At 41.3% G+C, this 22,829-nt stretch overlaps 1 protein-coding gene across 1 annotated transcript; it reads right to left on the reverse strand.

Moving 5' to 3' along the window:
* Nucleotides 1-4,339: 4,339 nt before the first annotated feature.
* Nucleotides 4,340-22,818, reverse strand: rbm41 (RNA binding motif protein 41). Its single transcript, XM_033030599.1, has 7 exons — nt 22,730-22,818; nt 18,258-18,377; nt 12,748-12,940; nt 12,001-12,205; nt 8,935-9,353; nt 7,091-7,238; nt 4,340-6,416 (listed from the first exon to the last, which is right to left on the reverse strand). Exons 1-7 carry the CDS (start codon nt 22,735-22,737, stop codon nt 6,316-6,318), a joined length of 1,194 nt encoding a protein of 397 aa, XP_032886490.1. The 5' UTR covers nt 22,738-22,818; the 3' UTR covers nt 4,340-6,315.
* Nucleotides 22,819-22,829: the final 11 nt, after the last annotated feature.

Genomic DNA, 22,829 nt, shown 5'->3' on the forward strand with positions numbered 1-22,829 from the left:
GCAGCATGTCTGTAGAACATGCATTTGCAATGTTTTGGGTTATTCAGAGTGATTGTATGGGAGGAGGGAAGATGAGTGGGGGTGGGACAAAGCCTTGGAAAGTGATAAATGGATTCCGGTGAGTAGGTTTTTTGATTGGCAAACGAGAGTACAACGGCTCGAGAATAAAAAGACAGATTATGGCAAAGTGGTGTGGAAAAAATTGGATGATTTGGGTATTCAAAGGGGAAATTTGTATTTGCTCACTGCATTTCATGATTTGTGTTTTTTCTTGATTCCTTTGGCATCTAAAAAGTTTCAGAAGTGATAAATCTGGCTGTAAAATTTTAAAATTGCCCATGTGGGTTTTTACATACAAAAATAAAACACCTCTGAAGCAATAGAAATACATTATCACCAGGTGTGGCAATGTAATGTGGAAACATAAAACTTGTTGTCTTGTGTACGTTTGAACATTGACTTAATAATGGTTCATAGCAATGTTGCCTTTGAGCAATTGCAGAAACTACAAATGCTGGAATCTTGCGCAAATCTCTGCAGGTCAAGCTGCATCTGTGGAGGAAATGGACACGTTTTGGTCAGAAGGATCCCGACTTGAAACATTGTCTGTCCATTCCCTCCACAGATGTCGCTCGAGTTCCTCTAGCCTTGGAGCTGTGTCGGTTTCAGTGCAATTGATGCAAGCACTGCTGTGTTGAACATGACAGACGTTTGAAACAAATTCAATCTTGATGTTTTGGAACCAAGTTAGCTTCAGTACTAATTCAGGTGCAGGTGGTCTTAAGGTCTAGTTTCCTGTGGAAGCAATGTTTTCTGCTAAGTTTCCAAGTCAGGGATCGAGAAACCTTGCATCAAGATTGAGAGAACAGATTACCAGTATACAGAATTATAAGGAAGGGGTGGGATTGAAGCTGGTAGGTGATCAGTGGAATCAGATTGGTGAGGGGGCTGGCTGAGTCATGGAACTAGGTGGGGGAGAGATTGGGCCTGGTGCCATGCACCTTGACTTGAGTTCCAGATTCCTAAATCTGCAGTGTCTTTTGTCTTAAGGACTCCCCCAACACTATATTAGTTTGAATTGTGAACCAGCACATCTTGTGAGTACTTTATCAAGACCCTGCTGTCATGCCTGTTTTCGCCTGTACTCATCCCACCTAAATTTTAAATTCAAAACTAAACCTAATACATCACCAACAAAATGAAAACACCTCTGAAGCAAAATATATCATTAAAAAAAAATTGCAAACAATATGTGGGTTTTGAATTACATTTTACTCAGATGCAAGCCAAGGAATTGCATAATTGTTAGCTGTTAATTGGACATAATCAACCTGAGCAAATTGACAATATCCTATTGAAAGGTAGTGGGTCTAGGGGTTTTTCTAATGATAAAATTAGCTTCAGAAGCATTTTCTTTTTGCATGAACCCACTTCAGAACCATGGGCGATTTAAACATTTTACAGCCAGATTTATCACTTCTGAAACTTTTTAGACACCAAATGAATTAAAAAAAACATACATAATGCCTTGCTGCCCCTATCAGTCTGAAGAAGGGTTTCGGCCCGAAACATTACCTATTTCCTTCGCTCCATAGATGCTGCTGCACCCGCTGAGTTTCTCCAGCATTTTTGTGTAACATCACCAACACTATCCAGCTGTACATACTTAAACCACAATATTATCACTTGTGACACTACTTCATTTAGAATTGTATCTAAATTGGTATGTATTGTATTTTCCCTTCAAACTAAGGACAATCATCTCATTAATTGCTCATTACCTCAGCACCACTTTCTTGCATTAAAGCAAATCTCCTGCCATCTCCCCATATTCCTCGATTCTATCTATCTGTACTTTAAAGGAACGCAATAACTGAACCACCACAGCTTCGGAATGCCATTAAAATGACCACCAACAATGAATAAATTTCTCATCGAAGTTCTGAACAGCTTCCCTCCTATTTCCTGGTTTGAGTTTAATCAGGTAATCGAAACATCCTTTCTGCACACAGCCAGTCAAGCATTGCAAGTTTTTTGAAATAGAAACTGAAAATGCTGGAAATACTGGATCAGACAAAATGGATGGATATAGAAACAGGGTTAAATAAGTTAATAGTTCAACATTTTATGTTTTTATTTATGAATTCCAAATCCAACATCTGCAGATTTATTTGCTGCAAGAAATTTACAAGTTTTAATGACGTCTACCACTTTATAGAAAATACAGTCCGGTGTACTCAATCCTTCTCACTCAGCAAACCCATGAGTGCCTGAAACTTAGCTGCAGTCCCTTTACAACAAGTACAAACAAAAACATTGAACATTCCACATGTGGTTTAATCCAAGTCCCTTACAAATGCCGGTTTATAGACCATTTCCCTTCCTACATGTTGCTCTTGTGTTTGGCTTTCATTGTCATAACTAGGTCCTTTTGATTATAAACATTACACAATTTGTCATCTTAGAAATATCTATAGATAACTCAAATTGCGATGTCATGCAGAAAAATTGTTCTAGTTTACTGTTGCACCTGGACAAACCACCCACTAGAAATTAGGAGGCATTTCCAGCACACTGGATTGGGAAGAGAAGGATTTATTTTAACATAATTTACATGGAGCCTCCTGTACACCTTGGTCTCCATACCCAAGGATAGGCATGCATTAGATGGAGTACAGTAAATGTTTATCAGATTGTTTGTGAGATGAGAGTGTAGATTTACAATTTCGCCCCATGCTCTTGAGTTTGGAAGAATTATTTTATTGAAAATATAAAATCCTTCCAGATTTGACAGCTGGGATGCAGAGATGATTTGCATCACACTTGGGGGAGAAAGTAATCCTGGGGGCACAATCTAAAAATAAGGGGTTGGCTTGCAGGTCTAAAAGAAAATTCATCTAAACATCGGTTTGTCTTTGGCATTCTCAATACATTCAAGACTTTTTTAGATATTATTAGATATTAACTGAATCAGCGAATATGGAGTCAGTGCAGGGAATGCTGCAATGATTAAAAGATCAGCCAAGGGTTCATTACGTTGAGCATTCACAAGTGACCAAGTGGCCTAACTGCTTTTATTTTGTATGTTCTTTGTGTTTATATAATTGTGTAATAGATAGTAGCATCATTTGAAACTTGGTACCTTGCAAACAGTAGGTAATACACACAGTAGATAAAAAAATTTGACAGAAAATTAAACCGTTGGTACTCTTTGTTCTCAAAATTTTAATCACCCGGCTCTATCCCTTAGAGCCATTCTGCCTTACACAGTTTATTTAAAATAATTATATTCCCTGGACAACAAAAAATGTCATTCAAATCTTATAAAATTCACACATGGTTAAATGTGTTGAATAGACTAAGCTGGTCAATATTGTAGATGAAAAAGAAATGATGGAAACACCCAAGTCAGAATATATCCATAGAAAGAGTTTAATTAAAATGTCAAGTTATTTATCTTTGCACAGATGCTGCCGACTGCTAAATGCTTCAATGTGGGTTTAAAAAAAAAAAATGTAAACCTTTGAAGCTTTAATTTTATGCCATGCAACTTTTGAATAACAAACCTGGTTCTGGGATTTAAAGTTATTACATGCTATTCCCTTTCCCTCCTATACCAGTTGGAGCCTATCATTTGTAGAGTCTACAGAACAGATTTCAATCCTACTTTCTCCAGTGTTTCTTATTGGAATCAATGTGCTGGGCCACTGCTTGGAGTTGCACCATGCCTGCATTTATATGGGCTGGATCTGAAGGGCCAGTTTTGTTAGCCCTCCACACCATGTAGTTGGGTAGCAATGACTTCACTACATCACCTACAGCGAACCCCATCCTGAATGTCCTTGATTACTTTGACGGAACCAATGGTCGGAGTCTAATTTCATCTTCTGACGATGTGGTAAAACATTTTAATAGCATAAATGCCTGGAACATTTAATATTTATATAAATTTTAAAGTTCAATGAACAATGTTATATTAAAATGATTAATTAAAAGAAACATTTAATTATCTACTGTTCAACAGGCCTGAAATTCACATTTCAATCAAAAGGATCCCCAAATCCTTTGCCAGTCTGACGGTATAGAAAGTGAGTTATAATATCCCCAGAAAATCCTAGCAAGACTATGCTCGGCCAGTAGATTTCACGTGGTGTCCAAAAATAAAGCATTTTATTAAATAAGTCTTAGACCTCCATGTTTGATATCATATGTGGAAGTCACTTGCATAAGTATAAATAACCTAATTACAAGTTTTGAATATGACTGCTGCGAGCACGATTTGCCGTATTAACTGATCATTATCTCAGGGGAAAGTACAAATGGTACAGTGGAACTTGGGTTCATTTTGGTCAGAAACATTTTTATTATTTCACACTTGTGAATAAATACCTATTAACTAACATGAGACAACAGGTAAATCCATGATCAGAAATGGCATTTAATATTGCTTAGAAATTGTAATTAATTAATAAAGTTAAATTACAGCCTTGAACTTATTTACCAGACAATATATACAATGCCTACATTTATGGAATTTTTATTTCAAGCATGACTCTTCCGTTTCTTCTCGTTCCCTATTTCTATTATTTCCAAGGTGGTTTGAATGATTCCCAACGGAATCTTTGAACAGGACAAAATTCCTGCACTGTTTTATTACTGACAATTGATTATTTTTCATACTGACTTTGAAAACTGAAATGTGTGAAAAGCACAAGACCCTCATGCAGAATAACAAAATATTTTGACTCACAAGACTTACTTTAAAAGACTATATTTTAAAACAGGTGTATACAATTATTCTAAGAAAGGGAAAATTACCATTGTCACCACGAGCAGTATCAACATTAAAATACATGCCAAAACTCGGAATTAGTATCTGTCATTATCTTTGCATAATGGAACTGACCAATAACCGAAAAGACAATGATCCTGGCAACTTGAAGCATTATTTCATCATTCTTTAAGAATTCCAATTCATTTGTTTCCAGACTCTGCACAAGCTTACAACCTCCATTTTGGGGCGGGGTTGGGAGATTAATCATTCATTTCTATCAAAACGCCACATAAGTGTTTAAAACTGATTGACAGATGACATCATCTGAAGTGACTACAGTAAAACATTTTTCACTTGCAAAAATCTTGAAGTCCCAAGTAATATAATGCCATTAATACACAATTCTTGAATGTCAAAGATATGGCTCCAGAACTTTATGGCTAATAAGTACAAATACTAGGAATAGAGGATAACTTCAACATTTTTACGTAAATAATTTGTCACAATTCCTCAAGTTAATTACAACGGAATGTAGGGGAATCGGTATATTATCCCTTTGAATCAATTTTTCACTTACAAATAGGAAGGCACATAGCAAACTGAAATAAACAACTTGTTGAGTTTCGATCTCAAGGCAGAATATCACTGCACTTTCAAACAACATCCCAATGTTAGATGTACCTTAATCACATCGTAACTTAAAATCATAAACACAGTGAATTGGAATTGTCTTTGCCAATTTTGGTATTATTACCAAAGCTGATGTTATAATTAATCAAAACAAGATCTTTTTCTGCTTTCCTGGGTCTACTTTTTGTCAAATCTTTATGCCTAATAGGCCGTATACTTCCATAAAAAGTTCTTATTTGGATTCATTTTCTCCAAAGAAAGTACGTAACAATTTTTTTCTATCTATGTTTTATTCATTTATAAAATAACCTATTCAAATTTATTTTAACTGTGTGGCTTTTTATTTTTTGTCTCAGATTTATTCCCTCGTCTCTGAAACAATGACTTTACCCACAGGTTTTTTTTTTTTTTAAATAACTGGTACCTTGCACACAGGTCCATTTTACAATTGAGACTAGAAAATTAACTTTGTCTGGTATTTCAACATCAAGTCACCCTAGCTGGAATCATTTAACTACACAAACAGAAACTCTAGATATGGTCTCCAATCTAACAAGGGAACAGTTCATTCAACTATAGTAGTCCAAATAGAACTTGCACTGAAAACAGTTAACTGAGAGAGACTAAATCTGGAACTTTCCTGTTGTAAATACTCAGTATCACATCAGGCCAAATATTTTTTTTAAACCATACCCTTACTTTTTTTCTTTATGCATATAAGTGCATCACTGCCTATATTAAGTGAGTATTTTCTAGAATTAAAAATCCAAGTATTGTAACATATTGAATATCTTTCTTGGGGGAAAGTGGGGCAGGGGAGGAGGTCATTTTCCATTGTGTAGTGTATTGAGTAAGTAGCCACCTCATTGTACTGACACACCTTCCATTGGTCATAACACTGAAAGTACTGGTCACTGGTCAGATCGATTCTGCCCATACTCAATGATAATTGGCTTGCCCATTAGATTATAGCCATTCACCATGTTGAGCGCTTCCATTGCCAATTCGACACCTAAAATGCAATGAGACAACTGAAAATTAAGATGAAATAAATCAGGACTTTTGATAATTATACATTCAACTCCTGGCAGAACTAAAAATAAAAAGCTCACCACATTAATGTATAAACCTAAACACTTAAGTGTCAGAAGGCCACTAGACCATTGACAGGATCTCAGCCAAGTCTGATCCACTTCTTTATGTTTAAATATACTAAATTTCCAGTCAGAGCCTACAAATAATCAGAGCAAAATTTTAGTTGATTTTTTCAGGATAGTTCTTAAGTATTCAATCATTTACAAATATCTCCGACTATTAAAATGCCTTGGTATCCTCTCGTGTTAGAAACTTAGCACAAAAAATGCCTTTGGTAATAACAGCATTTCACAAGTTTTAATGACAAAGTTAATTTGGAAGTGGAAGGAAGCCGTAGCAATACTTGTAGATGAATCTTCTCATGGATTCATTTTGTCGAACACCTACCAGTCACCTGTTTTATAGCCCTTATGAAAAACTACCAGCCAATTAGCTTTCATTCCCCAGAGATAGTTACGAACAGAACTTTTTTTTAAATTCCTTATTGTAGACAAATAAAAGAAAATAAATATATTTTTCTCTGAAGTTTGATGAACAAAACATCACTGTGATAAACTTTAAAAAAACTTCTCCCTTCAGCGCTACACATACTTGGGAAGGTGATGAACGCCTGTCCCTTCATTCGACCTGTCAGTAACCGGAAAAGGAGCTGAGGGCCATCCTTTTGTTGGAATGAAACAAATAAGGAAAACAGATCTTCCAGTGTGGCTTTTGAATTCAGATTTTTCAAGTACAAAACCTGAAGAGAAAAGAGAAAGCAAAGGAATGAAACACAGTGAAGTAAAATGTCAATTGCACATTGGTACATTATCATGGCTAATGGGTTACAACCATAAGCAATCTGAGTGAACTCACCAATGTTGCCACAAAAAAATATTTTTCTGCTTAATCAAATTGATCATTCATATCAATGGTTCCAGTAGTCGTGGGAGCAACACAACCAAACTTGACCCAAAATGTCACCTATCATTATTCTTCAGAGATACTAACCTGCCTTACTCCAGCACTTTGTGTCAGTTTTGTAAACCAACATCTGCAATTCCTTGTTTCTACAAAAGCATGTTCATGATCCTGATGGAATTACATTTGTGATTTAATTAATAGGACTTAGATACAACAATCTGTCTATTTTCTCACACCCTGAATGGGCATCCTTTATTAACTCAAACCACGCATTTCTATTTCTTAAATCATTCAGTCAGATGTCTTTTCTATATGTGCAATTTGTATTGGTTTCCCAAATCAATAGGGCTTAAGTCTGAGGCCACCGTTCTGAATGCATAAAATACTGCAGTCAATTTGCCCCTTACATGTCATGTTTAATCCAAGTGAGTGAAGCACAAGTAAACAAGCATACAAAGGACATGAAATAACGACTGATCACCTTCTTAGCAACATGGTCAGAAAGATGATATGGGTATATACAAGACAGTACACTAGACAAGATTAATCCTAGGCATTTAGCAATCACGCAGGAGGAAGTTTAATACCTAAGTCAGTAACAAACAACACGTCAAATTGCTCTTTTTATTTTTAGGGATATGTTGCTTTAAGGGCTTGACAGTGTTGATGCTGAGTTGATATCCGGGAATATAGAATGTGGAACAATTTAAAAGGGTCAGCCATTCAGGACCAAGAAAATTAATTTCTTCAGCCAGTGGGAAGCGAATCTCTGGAATTCCCTGCGGAAGAGGGCTGTGGAGCATCAGTTAGTAAGTTATCCGAGGCTTTCACAAAGTCTGGTGTTATTTAACAAAGATATATATTTTCTTTTCATAGTAGCTTTTAAAAATATGGTTGTTCCTTTCACAGCCCACACTATCAGACCCATAGGTAATTAGCAAAAGCAACGTTTATGATGGGACCGATTAAATATTTTCAACAAGGTAGGCGAGCCTGGGAACAGGAGAGATTTAAATGTCAAAGTAACACAGGTGTAGGGATTAATTCTGCAGTGGATTACAACAAGCAGGGAAAAATGGTATGATATGGGTCAGACCAAAGTTAAAGATTCAAAATACAAAGTGCTAGAGGAACTCAGTGGATCAGGCAGCATTGGAGGGAGAATGGACAGACGGCATTTCAGGTGGGAACCCTTCTTCAGACTCAAGACCCTTGAGTGAGAAAGATGACAATAAATGTAGTTTAATTATTTTAATCTAACCAAATGACATTTGATGTGGAAATGGTTAAAACTTGCATTTTAAGCACATGGTATATGGAATTCCTATACCAAGAAACAACATTAATTCCATTAGTGTTTCAGTTCGTTATGTAACTGAACTGTGAGATGGCTCTAGTTGAATCTCATTAAAACTACAGCATCAGCGGTCCTCCCTTGGGAGTTCACTTCATCAAATACCACACCACATGGACATTTTTCACTCAAGCAAAATCATCAAGAATACTGTTCCAACTAATGACAAATATCCTACCCTGCTTGGTTGTCCCGGGTTATAGTTTGAAAATCTGGGAATCATTCTGATTTCCTCCTCAGAAAGTTTGTTCCTTCGAATCTCTTCTATGGAAACAGCTTCCACATGCTGTGTGATTTTTTGAGGACACTGGGTGCCAGTGCTGGGGAGGGTTCTGATAGGCACATTCACAGAAAGTCTTTTGGTATTCTGATGTTCATATTGGTCGACAACACTGAGCTCATGTTGTGGTGGAATAAGCAGGCTAGTCATTTCTCCAAAACCAACTCCTTCACTTGTGGCTGTGGAAGGAATTTCTGTGGAAGACCCTGGCCTGTTTTTTGGATTTTCTTCCATTCCAACTGTATCATTTTTGAATTTTAATAACATCATTTCCAATTGGTTGATTGGGTCATTCTGATCTTTTACATATTTTTCATCTGAAGTGGAAACACAAATATATTAACAAAAGGCATCTCACGAGGAAAAACTTAATAAAACAAGCATGTCCAGGTGATCAGTTCCATCTCCCTGTACCCCATCCTATTCTCTTTGGCCCAAGTATGGGATGGTATGATGGACACAGGACTTGCCTCAAGCAAGCTAACATCTGAGAAGCCCAGTACTTATATGAAGTGATGGCATTAGCCAAAGGATTGCCTTCAAATATAACAAGAACTTAAATTAAACTAAATAAATTCTAATTACTTGGTGCTATGTTTTGGCACAAACTTTCAACCAAAACTGAAATTCTATCAAACCATGGAAAGATTGAGTTTTTACATCTTTATTCCGCAACACATTAGTTAAATCTCTTGCTAATAAAGATATAATAATAATAATATAATTTGTAACTGCACATTAAAACATTCAGTTTAATAAAAATAAAATCATATAATAGAGGCAAATATCCGTGACTCATTTTTCTCAGTTTTAACATGAAGGTGAACAAATTTGACAAGGACTAAATGAAGTTAAAATTAAATTTGAAAAAAAATAATTGGTCAAAAAAAGTGATGTTTAGAGCAGTCCAATATGGATGTCAGCGTTCTGAAAAGCTTTAGGAAATGGAATAATGTTGGATACAAGATGGACCAGCCGTGCAAAAGAAGTGGTCTTCACTTAACTATTAAGTGACCTAACTGTCCTTCTGCAGTTGTACAGAGTCCCAGTGAGACCACACCTGGAGTATTGTGTGCAGTTTTGGTCCCCTAATTTGAGGAAGGACATTCTTGCTATTGAGGGAGTGCAGCGTAGGTTTACAAGGTTAATTCCCAGGATGGCGGGACTGTCATATGCTGAGAGACTGGAGCAGCTGGGCTTGTACACTCTGGAGTTTAGAAGGATGAGAGGGTATCTCATTGAAACATAAGATTGTTAAGGGTTTGGACACGCTAGAGGCAGGAAACATGTTCCCGATGTTGGGGGAGTCCAGAACCAGGGGCCACAGTTTAAGAATAAGGAGTAAGCCATTTAAAACGAAGACGAGGAAATACTTTTTCTCACAGAGAGTGGTGAGTCTGTGGAATTCTCTGCCTCAGAGGGCAGTGGAGGCGGGTTCTCTGGATGCTTTCAAGAGAGAGCTGGATAGGGCTCTTAAAGATAGCGGAGTCAGGGGATATGGGGAGAAGGCAGGAACGGGGTACTGATTGGGGATGATCAGCCATAATCACATTGAAGGGCCGAATGTCCTACTCCTGCACCTATTGTCTATTAACTTTTTTCTTGCAGACAAAAGAAGCGGCCTTTACTTATCCCTTAATTTTTCCTGGGGTCGTTAGACTCCACAATCAATGATACTTTTGCATCAACATAGACAGGGAATCTAGAGGGTAGCATTCTTTTAGGTGGCAAACCAATTTACTAGCGAGGGAAGAAAATGACAAAAAAAATAGCATAATCTGCCCCATTTACGAGCAGCCAACTTGACAGTTTCTTGAAAACCACGTTGCAAGTTATTTTTGTTCATTTAATTTGGTCCTCTATGCCACGCATCATTCCCTAATCAGGAGAATGGGCAATGCTATTCAGTGTTTTCAAAGCTCTCTACCTAACCCATTCTAGAATCAGTGGCTGCGAGGCTTAATTGTTACTGATTCACTTCAATTTGCTTTCTCACTCACAGCAGAATTGCCTCATCTCTGCTCACATCTCTGCACTTGTTTGCCAAACTGAGCTAGGTAGCTTGCTATACTTGGACATTAAAAACAAGCAAGCAAGCAGTTTGGAGCCATGCTGTGCTACACTATGTGTTACAGGATGCAGGTTAATGCCCCATATTCCCCACGTTAGGCTTCTAATCTCAATGCTGTTTGGAATTAGAAACCAGAGAAGGGAAAATAAAAGTACATGTCATCTGCGCCCCTCCTGTGCATATCCATTGATCAGTTACGTAGTGACTTGGTCAGAACTTTGGGAGTAGTTCTCTGAGCCATACATGTAGTTGGGGAAGGTGCGGGATGTTGAGGAGACTTCAGGAACTAAAATTGGGAGAACGAGACTTACAAACAAAACCCATAATTAACTGTCACCCCTCAGACGATGACTGGCACAATGTCATACAGTACCATTTTCTGTGTCCACTACTCTGGGAATTTGCCATTTATTTGTCACAAATATTCTGGAAGGGTACAGAACAATAAGTATTACAAATTTGAATCATAGAAACATACAATCACAGAACAGGTCTGTAAGTATTTCAATAGAACAAGAACAAGAAACATTTCTGACCACAAAACTGGCTACAGTCAAAGAACAACATTAAATGACACACAGCTTTCTGACCTCTGAACTGAAGCAGGGGGCTTGAGTTCTTTCTGTAATTAAAGATGAATACATCAGGTCTTTAAGGTTCTACTGCTCCTGTGCCCTGCTCTACAGAATAGTAAACCCTGAGTTAGCAAACAAGCTAGTTCATTCCTTTTTACCAAAAATGAAAATCAAAGGCATTTTATATCAACCTATTCTTACTTATCACCCTAAAAAGAAACTTGGAAACAGGTCGCTTCCTTTCTCTTGCCTAGGGAATGATTGTGTCAAATAAAGAGGGGGGAAAATGTACGTTTATTTAAAGATCAAAATGTATACCTTGGTAGTAGAGTGCTTTCAGAAAAGTATGTCGGTCAGTTCCTTGGAACATGGCTTTTTCAATCTCCATCTCTCTCCTATTCAACTGTTTACTTCCAGCAAATCTCTGCGGCAATGACAGAAGTCGTTGGCGCTCCTCAATCTTTTCTTCAATGGCACGGAGCCTCTGCTGCACAGCTGCTGGATCTGCTCCAAGCCCTGAGAACTTTAAACGACAGAATGGGTTTCAATGAAAAGGTTTCTCTCATTATTAATAAACTGCCAGATTTGACTTTGATGCAAATAAGGGTTAAAGAAAATCGGGGACGTTACACTTGGGCATATTCCAAAAATTGCTGCATAAAGTAAAAGGCACATGCAAGTAAGCGCAATTCAATAAAAACATACCATAAAGGACAAGAATGAGAAAATAATTGATAAATGGTTTAAAAGCTGAGTGGACCACAATTCGACATCACTTCAATTGTGGGTGGTAATGGTGACTTATGTTTTGGTTAAACCTGTAACTCTTAAGTACATAATCACAGACCTTTGCATGATTTGCAAACACTTGATCTACATGAATTTCTCAGATAAAACAGGACTTGCGTATAAGCAGACACATTGACATAGAAATCAGTTATTCTCTAAAAAAGATTATATCTTTTCATGTAGCTAATAGTTCAAATGAGCTTGTTTGGATGCTAACACTGCAAATTATGATTTCACCCTGCCTGCGTTTTGCAAAACCCTTCATGCATTCCTCACCTTGACTAGAGATTCCCTTTCTTGCCAGAGTTGTATTTCCCTGTCAGTAAGTCCAAGGTCTCTCAGTGCAGCAATCTCCCCATCTCCATCCTGTAGAGTCTGGAATTGTGACAGACTCAACACACCTGCTGCCTGCTCCCCAAAAGGCTTGTATAAAGCACTTGGAGCAAAGCATTTCTTCTTAGCTATGCATCTATGACAAAGAGCAACTTGAGTTAAGAAATAAAAGCATTAGTAAGTCAGCAATGTGTAGGGGGATAGGATCAAAAGGTAACAATTTAAGGAAAAAACCTTCAACTGAAGTCCACTACTGTTTCTTGAGATAATGCAGTGGGTCATCAGAGTATGTGAAGTTCATGAATGTTCACCTGCACTAGACCTGAGCTCTATCTTTTCCCAGAACTAAGTTCCCAGAAAGTTGTTTGACTAAAAACAATGTATTTCAATTGAAATGAAAATGCTGACAATGGTAGATGGTCTAATCATTAAATGTGACCAACTCCTTTACTGGCATTGGGCGTTTGAAACTCACACATCAAAGCTTTGCCTTGAGGGTCTTAATTTCTTAGAATGCATCTGCGGCAATAGAAAGCAACAAAAGCGAAGTATATACATATGGCTGAGGAGAAAAGTAATCAAGGAAGATTTATTGAACTAACAACTTTTGAAAAACACCTATATTTTATAGATCAATAATTCCATGATTGCAGGGTGCTATTCAGAATTACATGATCTTTTGGAGACTTTTTAGCAGTCACTTGGACAAATGAGGATTGATTAAAAAATGCCAATATGGATTTGTTAAAGTAAAATCATGTCCAATTAACAATACAGTTTTTATTAAGTAAGAGAGAGGGTCGTTGACTTCGAAAATACACTTGCATCAATAGGATAGACATTCAGAACCTTTGTGTAGGAACTGCAGATAGACACAAAATCCTGGAGTACCTCAGCGGGTGAGGCAGCATCCATGGAGAAGGAATGGGCGACATTTCGGATCGAGACCCTTCTTCAGACTGATGTCAGGGGAGGGGGCGGGACAAAGATAGAATGCAGGCGGAGACAGTAAGACTAGTGGGAGAATAGGGAAGGGAAAGGAGAGAGAAAACGCAAGGGCTATCTGAAGTTAGAGAAGTCAATGTTCATACCGCTGGGGTGTAAACTAGCCAAGCGAAATATGAGGTGCTGTTCCTCCAATTTGCACAGGGCCTCACTCTGGCAATGGAGGAGGCCCATGACAGAAAGGTCAGATTGGGAATGGGAGGGGGAGTTCAAGTCCTGGGCCACCGGGAGATCAGATAGGTTAAGACGGACAGAGCGGAGGTGTTCAGCTAAACGATCACCGAGCCTGCGCTTGGTCTCGCCGATGTAGAGAAGTTGACACCTGGAACAGCAGATACAGTAGATGAGGTTGGAGGAGGTGGAAGTGAACCTCTGCCTCACCTGGAAAGACTGTTTAGGTCCTTGGATGGAGTCGAGGGGGGAGGCAATGAGACAGGTGTTGCATCTCCTATGGTTGCAGGGGAAAGGACCTGGAGAACTGTCCTGGCAGACCCATTGTTTCTGCGTGTTCATGCCCCAACAAATTAATTTCCACATTCCTCGACTCCATCCTATCCCCCCTGGTCCAATCCCTCTCAAACTATTTCGAAGACACCTCACACTCTCTTTATCTCCTCAATGACTTCAATTTTCAGGCATGATATTCACCTCCAGAAAAAAAGTAGGAAGTATTGGCTGGGGAACCCAGCGGGGGTTCAGGGAGCTCCTGTATTTTCAATAAATTGAAAGCAATTCCCAAGCTTTCTGCTGGTAGTTTACAGAACAGAAGCTTAGAATTTTTCTAACACATAACCAGTAAAATAACCTCCAAAAGATAAATATGTCATGAAATAAATGACTTTGTACAGCTAAAAAATCGTTACCTGAATGTTACCTGAAATGTCTCTTTGCCTAGCACTGTGTGCAAACAGCACAGAAAAAGTGGTTTTAGCTGCAGCCATCTTCTGCTTCAGTAAGGGAAGCTGGTCGGTGATTGGCCGCAACGCCCCTCGGAGACTGCGTCTGATTGGCCGCTGAGTGACTGGCGCATTATGTAATTGGTCACAACGCCCTTGGCGACAGCGGCTGATTGGACGGGAGGAGACCGATTTGTTGATTGTACAGGAATTTTAAGGGAAGCTGGTCGGTGATTGGACGCAATCCCCTGAGAGACAGCGGTTGATTGGCTGCCAAATAATCGGGCACAAAAATTGACAAATAGGAAAACCAAAAAAAATCGGAATTCTGATTTAAATCGGAAGAATATCATGCCTGCATTTTTCAGGACCCCACTTCCTCATCTTTACTATGGATGTCCAGTCACTCTACACCTCCATCCCCCACCAAGAAGTCCTCCGTTTCATCCTCGACCGCAGAACCAGCAAATTTCCGTCCACCAATACTCTCCTCCGCCTAGCAGAGCCGGTCCTTACCCTCAACAACTTCTCCTTCGACTCCTCCCACTTCCTCCAGATCCAAGGCGTAGCTATGGACACTCGCTTGGGCCCTAGCTGTGCCTGCCTCTTTGTAGGGTGCGTTGAACAATCCCTGTTCCAGGCATACACTGGCCCTATACCCCCCTATCTACCTCGGCTACATTGACGACTACCTCCTGCACACATGCAGAACACACTGACATCAACTTCACCACTAATTTCCATCCTGCACTCAAATTCACTTGGACCATCTCCCTACCGTTTCCAGATCTCACCGTCTCCATCACAGGAAACTGACTATTGACCGGCATCTACTACAAACCTACTGACTCCCATAGCTATCTTGACTACACTTCTTCCCACCCTGCTTCCTGTAAACACTATCCCCTATTCCCATTCCTCTGTCTAAGCCGCATCTGCGTCCAGGATGAGGTGTTCCATACCAGGGCATCGGCGATGTCCTCATTCTTTAGGGAACGGGGGTTCCTCTCTTCCATTATAGATGAGGCTCCCACTAGGGTCTCCTCAATATCCCGCAGCTCCACTCTTACTCCCCCTCCCCCCATTCATAACAAGGACAGTCCCCATTGTCCTCACCTTCCACCCCATCAGCTGTTGTATACAGCATATAATCCTCCAACATTTTCGCCATCTCCAACGGGATCCCACTACTGGCACATCTTCCCATCTCCACCCCTTTCTGCTTTCTGCACTGACCGTTCTATCCGTAACTCCCTGGTCAACTCGTCCCTTCCCACCCAAACCACCCCTTCCCCAGGTACTTTCCCCTGCAACCGCAAGAGATGCAACACCTGTCCCTTTACCTCACCCCTCGACTCCATCCCAGGACCTAAACAGTCGTTCCAGGTGAGGCAGAGGTTCACTTGCACCTCCTCCAACCTCATCTACTCTATCCTCTGTTCCAGATGTCATCTTCTCTACATCAGCGAGACCAAGCGCTGGCTCGGCAATCATTTCGTTGAACACCTCCGCTCAGTCCGTCTTAACCTATCTGATCTCCTGGTGGCCCAGCACTTGAACTCCCCCTCCCATTCCCAATCTGACCTTTCTGTCCTGGGCCTTCTCCATTGTCTGAGTGAGGCGCAGCGCATATTAGAGGAACAGCACCTCATATTTCGCTTGGGTAGTTTACACCCCAGCGGTATGAACATTGACTTCTCTAACCAGATAGACCTTGCTTTTTCTCTCTCCTTCCCCTTCCCAGTTCTCCCATTAGTCTTACTGTCTCCGCCTACATTTTATCTTTGTCCCACTCCCTCCCGACATCAGTCTGACGAAGGGTCTCGACCCGAAACGTCGCCCATTCCTTCTCTCCATAGATGCTGCCTCACCCGCTGAGTTACTTTTGTGTCTACCTTCGATTTTACCAGCATCTGCAGTTCTTTCTTAAACAAGGAACTGCAGATGCTGGTTTGAACCGAAGTTAAGACACAAAAAGCAGGAGTAACTCAGCGGGGCAAGCAGCTTCTCTGGAATGGGCAATGTTTCGGGCGTGACCCTAAACATCAGAACCTTTGTCTATTTACTTCGTCAGAATCTTTGTGTCTATTTACTTGGAACCCAGGTAAGCATAGTAGAAACTAACATTGTTCTGTTGGCAATACATGTGACAATTGAACAATCTTGACTCTTGAACCTGTTTCTCATGGTAGAAATGTCAAAGACTAGAAGGCAAAGTTTTACGGTCAGAGGGGGATGATTAAAGGAAATAAGCAGGGCATGTTCTTTGTTTACACACTAGATGCCTGGAACTTGCTGCCAGGGGTCACGGTGGAAGCAGATACGATAGCTGTGTTTAAGATAGGCACATAGATATGAACAGAATGGAGGGAATATGGATCACATGAAGGCAGAGGAGATTAGTTTAATTTGGCATCATGTTTGGCACAGAATAATAGAACAATGTGGGGCAAAGGGTCTGTTCCTGCACAACACTGTTTTATGTTCTATAAAGTGTCACTTAATAGGCTTCACTTTAAGACTGAAGTATATGCTATGGCAGCGTTTATTAAAAAAATCATTAACAGGAATGGAGGAAGTATGCAATGGAGTTCCCCAGGTTTTGGTACTGGGATGCTCCTATTCTCAATGTACAGTGAAGATTTGACATGGGTGCACTAGGCACAATTGCTAAATCTGCAAATGATATAAAACGAAGGCATAAAAAAAGTGAGGGGATTGAGGAATTGATGACAGATAATGACACAATTCAATATAGAAAAATGCAAAATATTACGATTTTGGTAGGATGAATGAGATGAGGCAATATAAACTAGAGGGCACAATACCAGAATAAGTATAAGAACAAAGAGATCGGGATCCATATATTTATCACATTGAGAGGCTGTACTTGTAGAGAAAGTGTTTAAAATGTATTCTATTAGTCTGTAATGCTATAAGCAACAAGGTGGCTCAGCAGTTCGAGCTGCTACTTCATAACAAAAACATGACCTTGATGTCCAGTGTAGTCAATGTGGAGTTTGCATATTCTTTCTATGGCCACATTGGTTCCTCTTGATACTCCAATTTCCTCTCACATGGGAGCAGAAAACACATGGTGAGAGGACGAGAAAGTGCGAGAACCAAGGTACCAACGAGTGGACAAAGAATATGGGAACTGGGGCCACGGCAAGTGAACGGGAAGCACAGTGAACATCACCCGATGATCCAAATGCTGAATGGCAGATAGCGGATAATTTGTGTTTTACTTCACAGGATAAGCATTTTTTTTTAACGTACGTTGATTTGATTGGTGGCACCAGGTTCTTTTAGAATGGGTTACCACTTTGGGTAATGTTTTTTTTAAATAAAATTAGCATAATGCCTATCAATGGAAATCTCTATTTTAAACGTACTAAAAATACTATTTTCTTCAGAAGCTGATAAACATTAAATATGTCCAAATAGGCTATATAATTGAAATGGCAAAATATTTCACAATGTACAAAATTATTAACATGTCATTTCATATTCATACAGAAACAGAAGATATTTTGTCAATCTTATACTTACTCTTCAAGTGATACAGTTGTGTCTAGCTGGTGCTTCAACAGGTTTTGTAGCTGCCTCTCTCCTTCTGTTTCCAGATCCTCTGGTTCAACGTCCTCATCATAGCAAATACGACTACTAACCCTAAATGGTATTGAACAAAATGGAAGTCTCAGGGGTGATTACAATAAGAGGAAAAGGTGTTTTTTAGGGCTGGATTTGCTTGGAAAATTAGCATCACTTTTAAAGTTCATTGCTTTTTTTTAAATTTGGGGAACACAATGATCTGGATCTTTCGGGCACATGCTAACAGTTCCAAAGCAGACAGCTGGCCTACATCCCTATAAACAATGGCAAGTTTGAGATATTAGCACATATCGCGACCAAGTTTGAGATATTAGCACATATCGCGGCCAAATATGTCCTCCATAGATGCTGCTGCACCCGCTGAGTTTCTCCAGCACTTTTGTCTACCTGCGACCAAATATATCTGTCTTCAACTTGGTGATGGGTTCCAGTAGGTGAATCGGTGAACACATTCTGCCACTTGGATCCATGGAATCAAACGATACAGCATGATGCTAAAAAATTAGGTCAAATAATCTCCGCCCAGAGTTTGCACATTCTCTGTGCCGGCGTGAGTTTCTTCCTGATGCTCCGGTTTCCTCCCACATCCCAAAGACATATAGGATAATTGGCCCCTGCAAATTACCTCTAGTGGGATAATACTGAGCCAGTTATTGATGTTGGCATGGACTCAGTGGGCCAGAGTTTTCATGCTGTATCTTTCAATCAATCAATTATAATTCCTTTTAATGTTTGTGAATAACAGAAACATTATAAAAACTTGACAGATGGAAATATAAAGGGCATGATTTTGTTGTTTATAATAATGAGTTGGGTTGAGTTTTGTTTATTGTCACGTGTATAGTGTAGGTACAGTGAAAGGTTTTTGTTGTGTGCTAACCAGTCAGCGGAAAGAGAATACATGATTACAATTGAGCCATCCACTGTGTACAGATACCATAGGAAGTAATCATACAGGCAAGTTGAAGTGAGCCAATTTACACAACTGGCAAAGTTGATGCCAAACCATGTTCAGTGTGGAGCAATGGTGAACCTGAGCAGTAACTAAACATGTGTTCAAGAAGGAACTGCAGATGCTGGAAGATCGAAGGTACACAAAAATGCTGGAGAAACTCAGCGGGTGCAGCAGCATCTATGGAGCGAAGGAAATAGGCGACGTTGCGGGCCGAAACCCTTCTTCAGACTGATCCGGGACCTCCCACGCATCGCCCACGGACCCCGACTCAACTGCCACAGGACTCCGACCATCGGGTCCAGTGATCCACGCCACTGGACTCCGACCATCGGGTCCGGAGACCCGCGCCACTGGACTCCGACCATCGGGTCCAGTGATCCGCGCCACTGGACTCCGACCATCGGGTCCAGTGATCCGCGCCACTGGACTCCGACCATCGGGTCCGGAGACCCGCGCCACTGGACTCCGACCACCGGGTCCGGTGACCCGCGCCACTGGACTCCGACCATTGGGTCTGGTGACCCACTCCATATTTGGAGTGGCGCGGGTCACCGGACCCAATGGTCGGAGTCCAGTGGCGCGGGTCACCGGACCCGGTGGTCGGAGTCCAGTGGCGCGGGTCACCGGACCCGATGGTCGGAGTCCCGTGGCAGTTGAGTCGGGGTCCGTGGGCGATGCGTGGGAGGTCCCGGTGGGTGGATAGTCGGCGGGGCGGCCATAGCGTTGGGGCGGCGAGATGAGTCGGGTGCGTTGCGGCGGCCATGTTGGGGGAGCCCCGGTCCGGCGGCGATGCCGGGTAGGTCGGGTCCGGCGGCGATGCCGGGTAGGTCGGGTCCGGCGGCGATGTTAGGCGGGCCCAGTGCGGCGGCGATGTTCAGTGGGCCCGGTCCGGCGATGATGCTGGATGGGCCCAGTGCGGCGGCGATGTCGGGTAGGCCCGGTGCGGCGATGAGGCTGGGCGGTCCCGGAGGGCGGCGAGGGTCGGAGGAATCAGCGATGGGGAGGGGGTCCAAGTTACCGTAGAAGCGGCGAGGCTGGGCATCATCGGTAGGCAGGTGAGAGTCGGCGGCGGCATCGATGTGGAGGTCGGTGAAGGCGGCGTCCTGGTGAGTATTGAAGGCGCTCCTCGTGGCCAAGATGGTGTCGCGGGACTCGGGCAGGCGATGCAGGCCAGAGTTGGGGCCTGGAGTCTGCTGATGGTCGAGTCGCGGGGCGTCGGTAGCGGCCTGGAGGCGGGATAATTTAAGGTCCTTGGTGGAGTTAAGGTAGGCCAGGAATTTTTGATTGAAGAGGTGGATCTTCCGGCAGATGAAATATAATTGGGGTCCGTTGCAGGTATGGGTTAGTGAGGCCTGAAGTTCAGGGAGTGTCGATGTGAGGTCCTGCTGGTGCCGGCGCATCGCGACGGGTAACTAAACATGTCAAGCTCCACACAACAGGATTTGTAACATACTCTCAGCAGAAATCTTTCCTGTCTGTCTACGATTTCAATGATTTTTGTGGAATAGTGCAGAATGGATTAGAGATCAAAAGGAAAAAGCCCATAGATAAGCTTTGTCATTGCCACAAGCAATAATAAATCCATTTGGACCCTGTGTGCAAGTGACTCTCAAATAGTCAAATTAAATTACATCTGTGAATCAGATTTATTTATTTAGAGTTGTCAAACAAAACTGAAAACAAACATTGAGGAATAAAATGTATTGATTATTAAGAGAGAAACAATTAGAAGTTCAGTCTGATGATTTTTCGTCAGAACAAAGAAACCAGAAACTGAACAGGTTTTAAGTTGTTGGGAACGGGGAGGTATATTACTCGAGATGGATTTGAAGATCCATTTCAAAATAATTAATTGCAATGTCAGCTGAAGATCGCTATGAGCAGACAGTATTGTACTTGGTCGGTGAGACCAAGCGGAGGCTGGGCGATCGTTTCGCCAAACACCTCCGCTCGGTCCGCAATAACCAACCTGACCTCCCCGGTGGCTGAACACTTCAACTCCCCCTCCCACTCCGTATCCGACCTCTCTGTCCTGGGTCTCCTCCATGGCCAGAGCGAGCAACACCGGAAATTGGAGGAACAGCACCTCATATTCCGCTTGGGGAGTCTGCATCCTGTGGACATGAACATTGAATTCTCCCAATTTTGTTAGTCCTTGCTGTCTCTTCCCCTTCCTCAGCCCTTCTGCTGTCTCCTCCCATCCCCCAGCCTTCAGGCTCCTCCTCCTTTTTCCTTTCTTCTCCCCGCCCCCCACCAGTCTGAAGAAGGGTTTTGGCCCGAAATGTTGCCTATTTCCTTCGCTCCATAGATGCTGCTGCACCCACTGAGTTTCTCCAGCTTTTTTGTGTACCTTCGATTTTCCAGCATCTGCAGTTCCTTCTTAAACAGTATTGTACTACCGTTCTGTGGGTATTCAAAAGACCCCTTCCTGCAGTTTTAAACATATTTTAATTTCTAACATTTCCCAGCTCTGATAACATGCCATTAATCATTACTATTCTCTCTTATGATGCTACCTTACTTAGATGTGCATTTCCAGCATGTTGTGTGTAATTTCCTGCATCTGTAGTTTTTTTATTTTTAATATCAATTATTACATGAACCATTGGCTTTGCTAATGAGTTTCTGCAATATACCTATACATGTATACATTATCTTCTCCCTTCTCCAATGTTAATAATCATCAAACTACATATTGATACAGCCACTAATGCAATTACTGTTTCCAATCTCGAAAACCTCCCCCTTTCTCCATCGAATAAGTGCTCAGATTCCATTATCCTTCTGAAGCCAGATTAACATCAGGGAAATTACACTCTCCAGCCATTTTCATTTGTTACCCCGAGCTGGACACCGTGCAAATACATTCAATTAGACCAGAAAAAGTAGATAAAAGGTTCTGCATTCGCCAATTAAACACTTAACGTAGGGTTTCAGCGAACGACGCTGCTCCTCTCGCAATAATACAGTGGGGAAATCAGGGCAGGCGTTTTTGCTCAGGTCGCAGAAGAGACATAACGACACGACCTTCTGATTCGAATGCCATGAAGCTTATAAAAGGAGTCAGCAAACAAAAGCAAGGAAGATGAGGGAACGTAGACGGCGAAGCATGTGTGTGATATAGTCGTAAATATAGTCCCACGGTACATTCGAGATCCGTTTTGGGTTGTGGAAAAGCGTGAATTGTCATTGTGAACAGGAGCACATTATTACAAACAGCCAGTGTTGTATTTTATTGCCCCTCCTTGGCTCCCCACAAGTCTCTCCACGGGCGGCCATCTCTCTCTCTCCCTCTCCCTCTCCTCCGTGTCTCACTGAATACAACAACCTTCCTCAAGCCCAAGCAGAATTAATAACCAGCGCTGGTCGTGCTGACACCCTGTCCTATTACCGATTCCTCTGTGACAAATAAATCTGAATCAATACCGTCAAATGTTCGGTCGCTCTCACTCACCTACGCATCTTCTCCGCACTAACAGCAATAGCCAGCGATCTTGCGCATGCGTCCAACCGCTTGGCACCCTGGGAACTGTAGTTAATGCATAACACGTGAT

The sequence above is a fragment of the Amblyraja radiata genome, chromosome 12 (assembly GCF_010909765.2).
Source record: "Amblyraja radiata isolate CabotCenter1 chromosome 12, sAmbRad1.1.pri, whole genome shotgun sequence".
Taxonomy (NCBI): Eukaryota; Metazoa; Chordata; class Chondrichthyes; order Rajiformes; family Rajidae; genus Amblyraja; species Amblyraja radiata.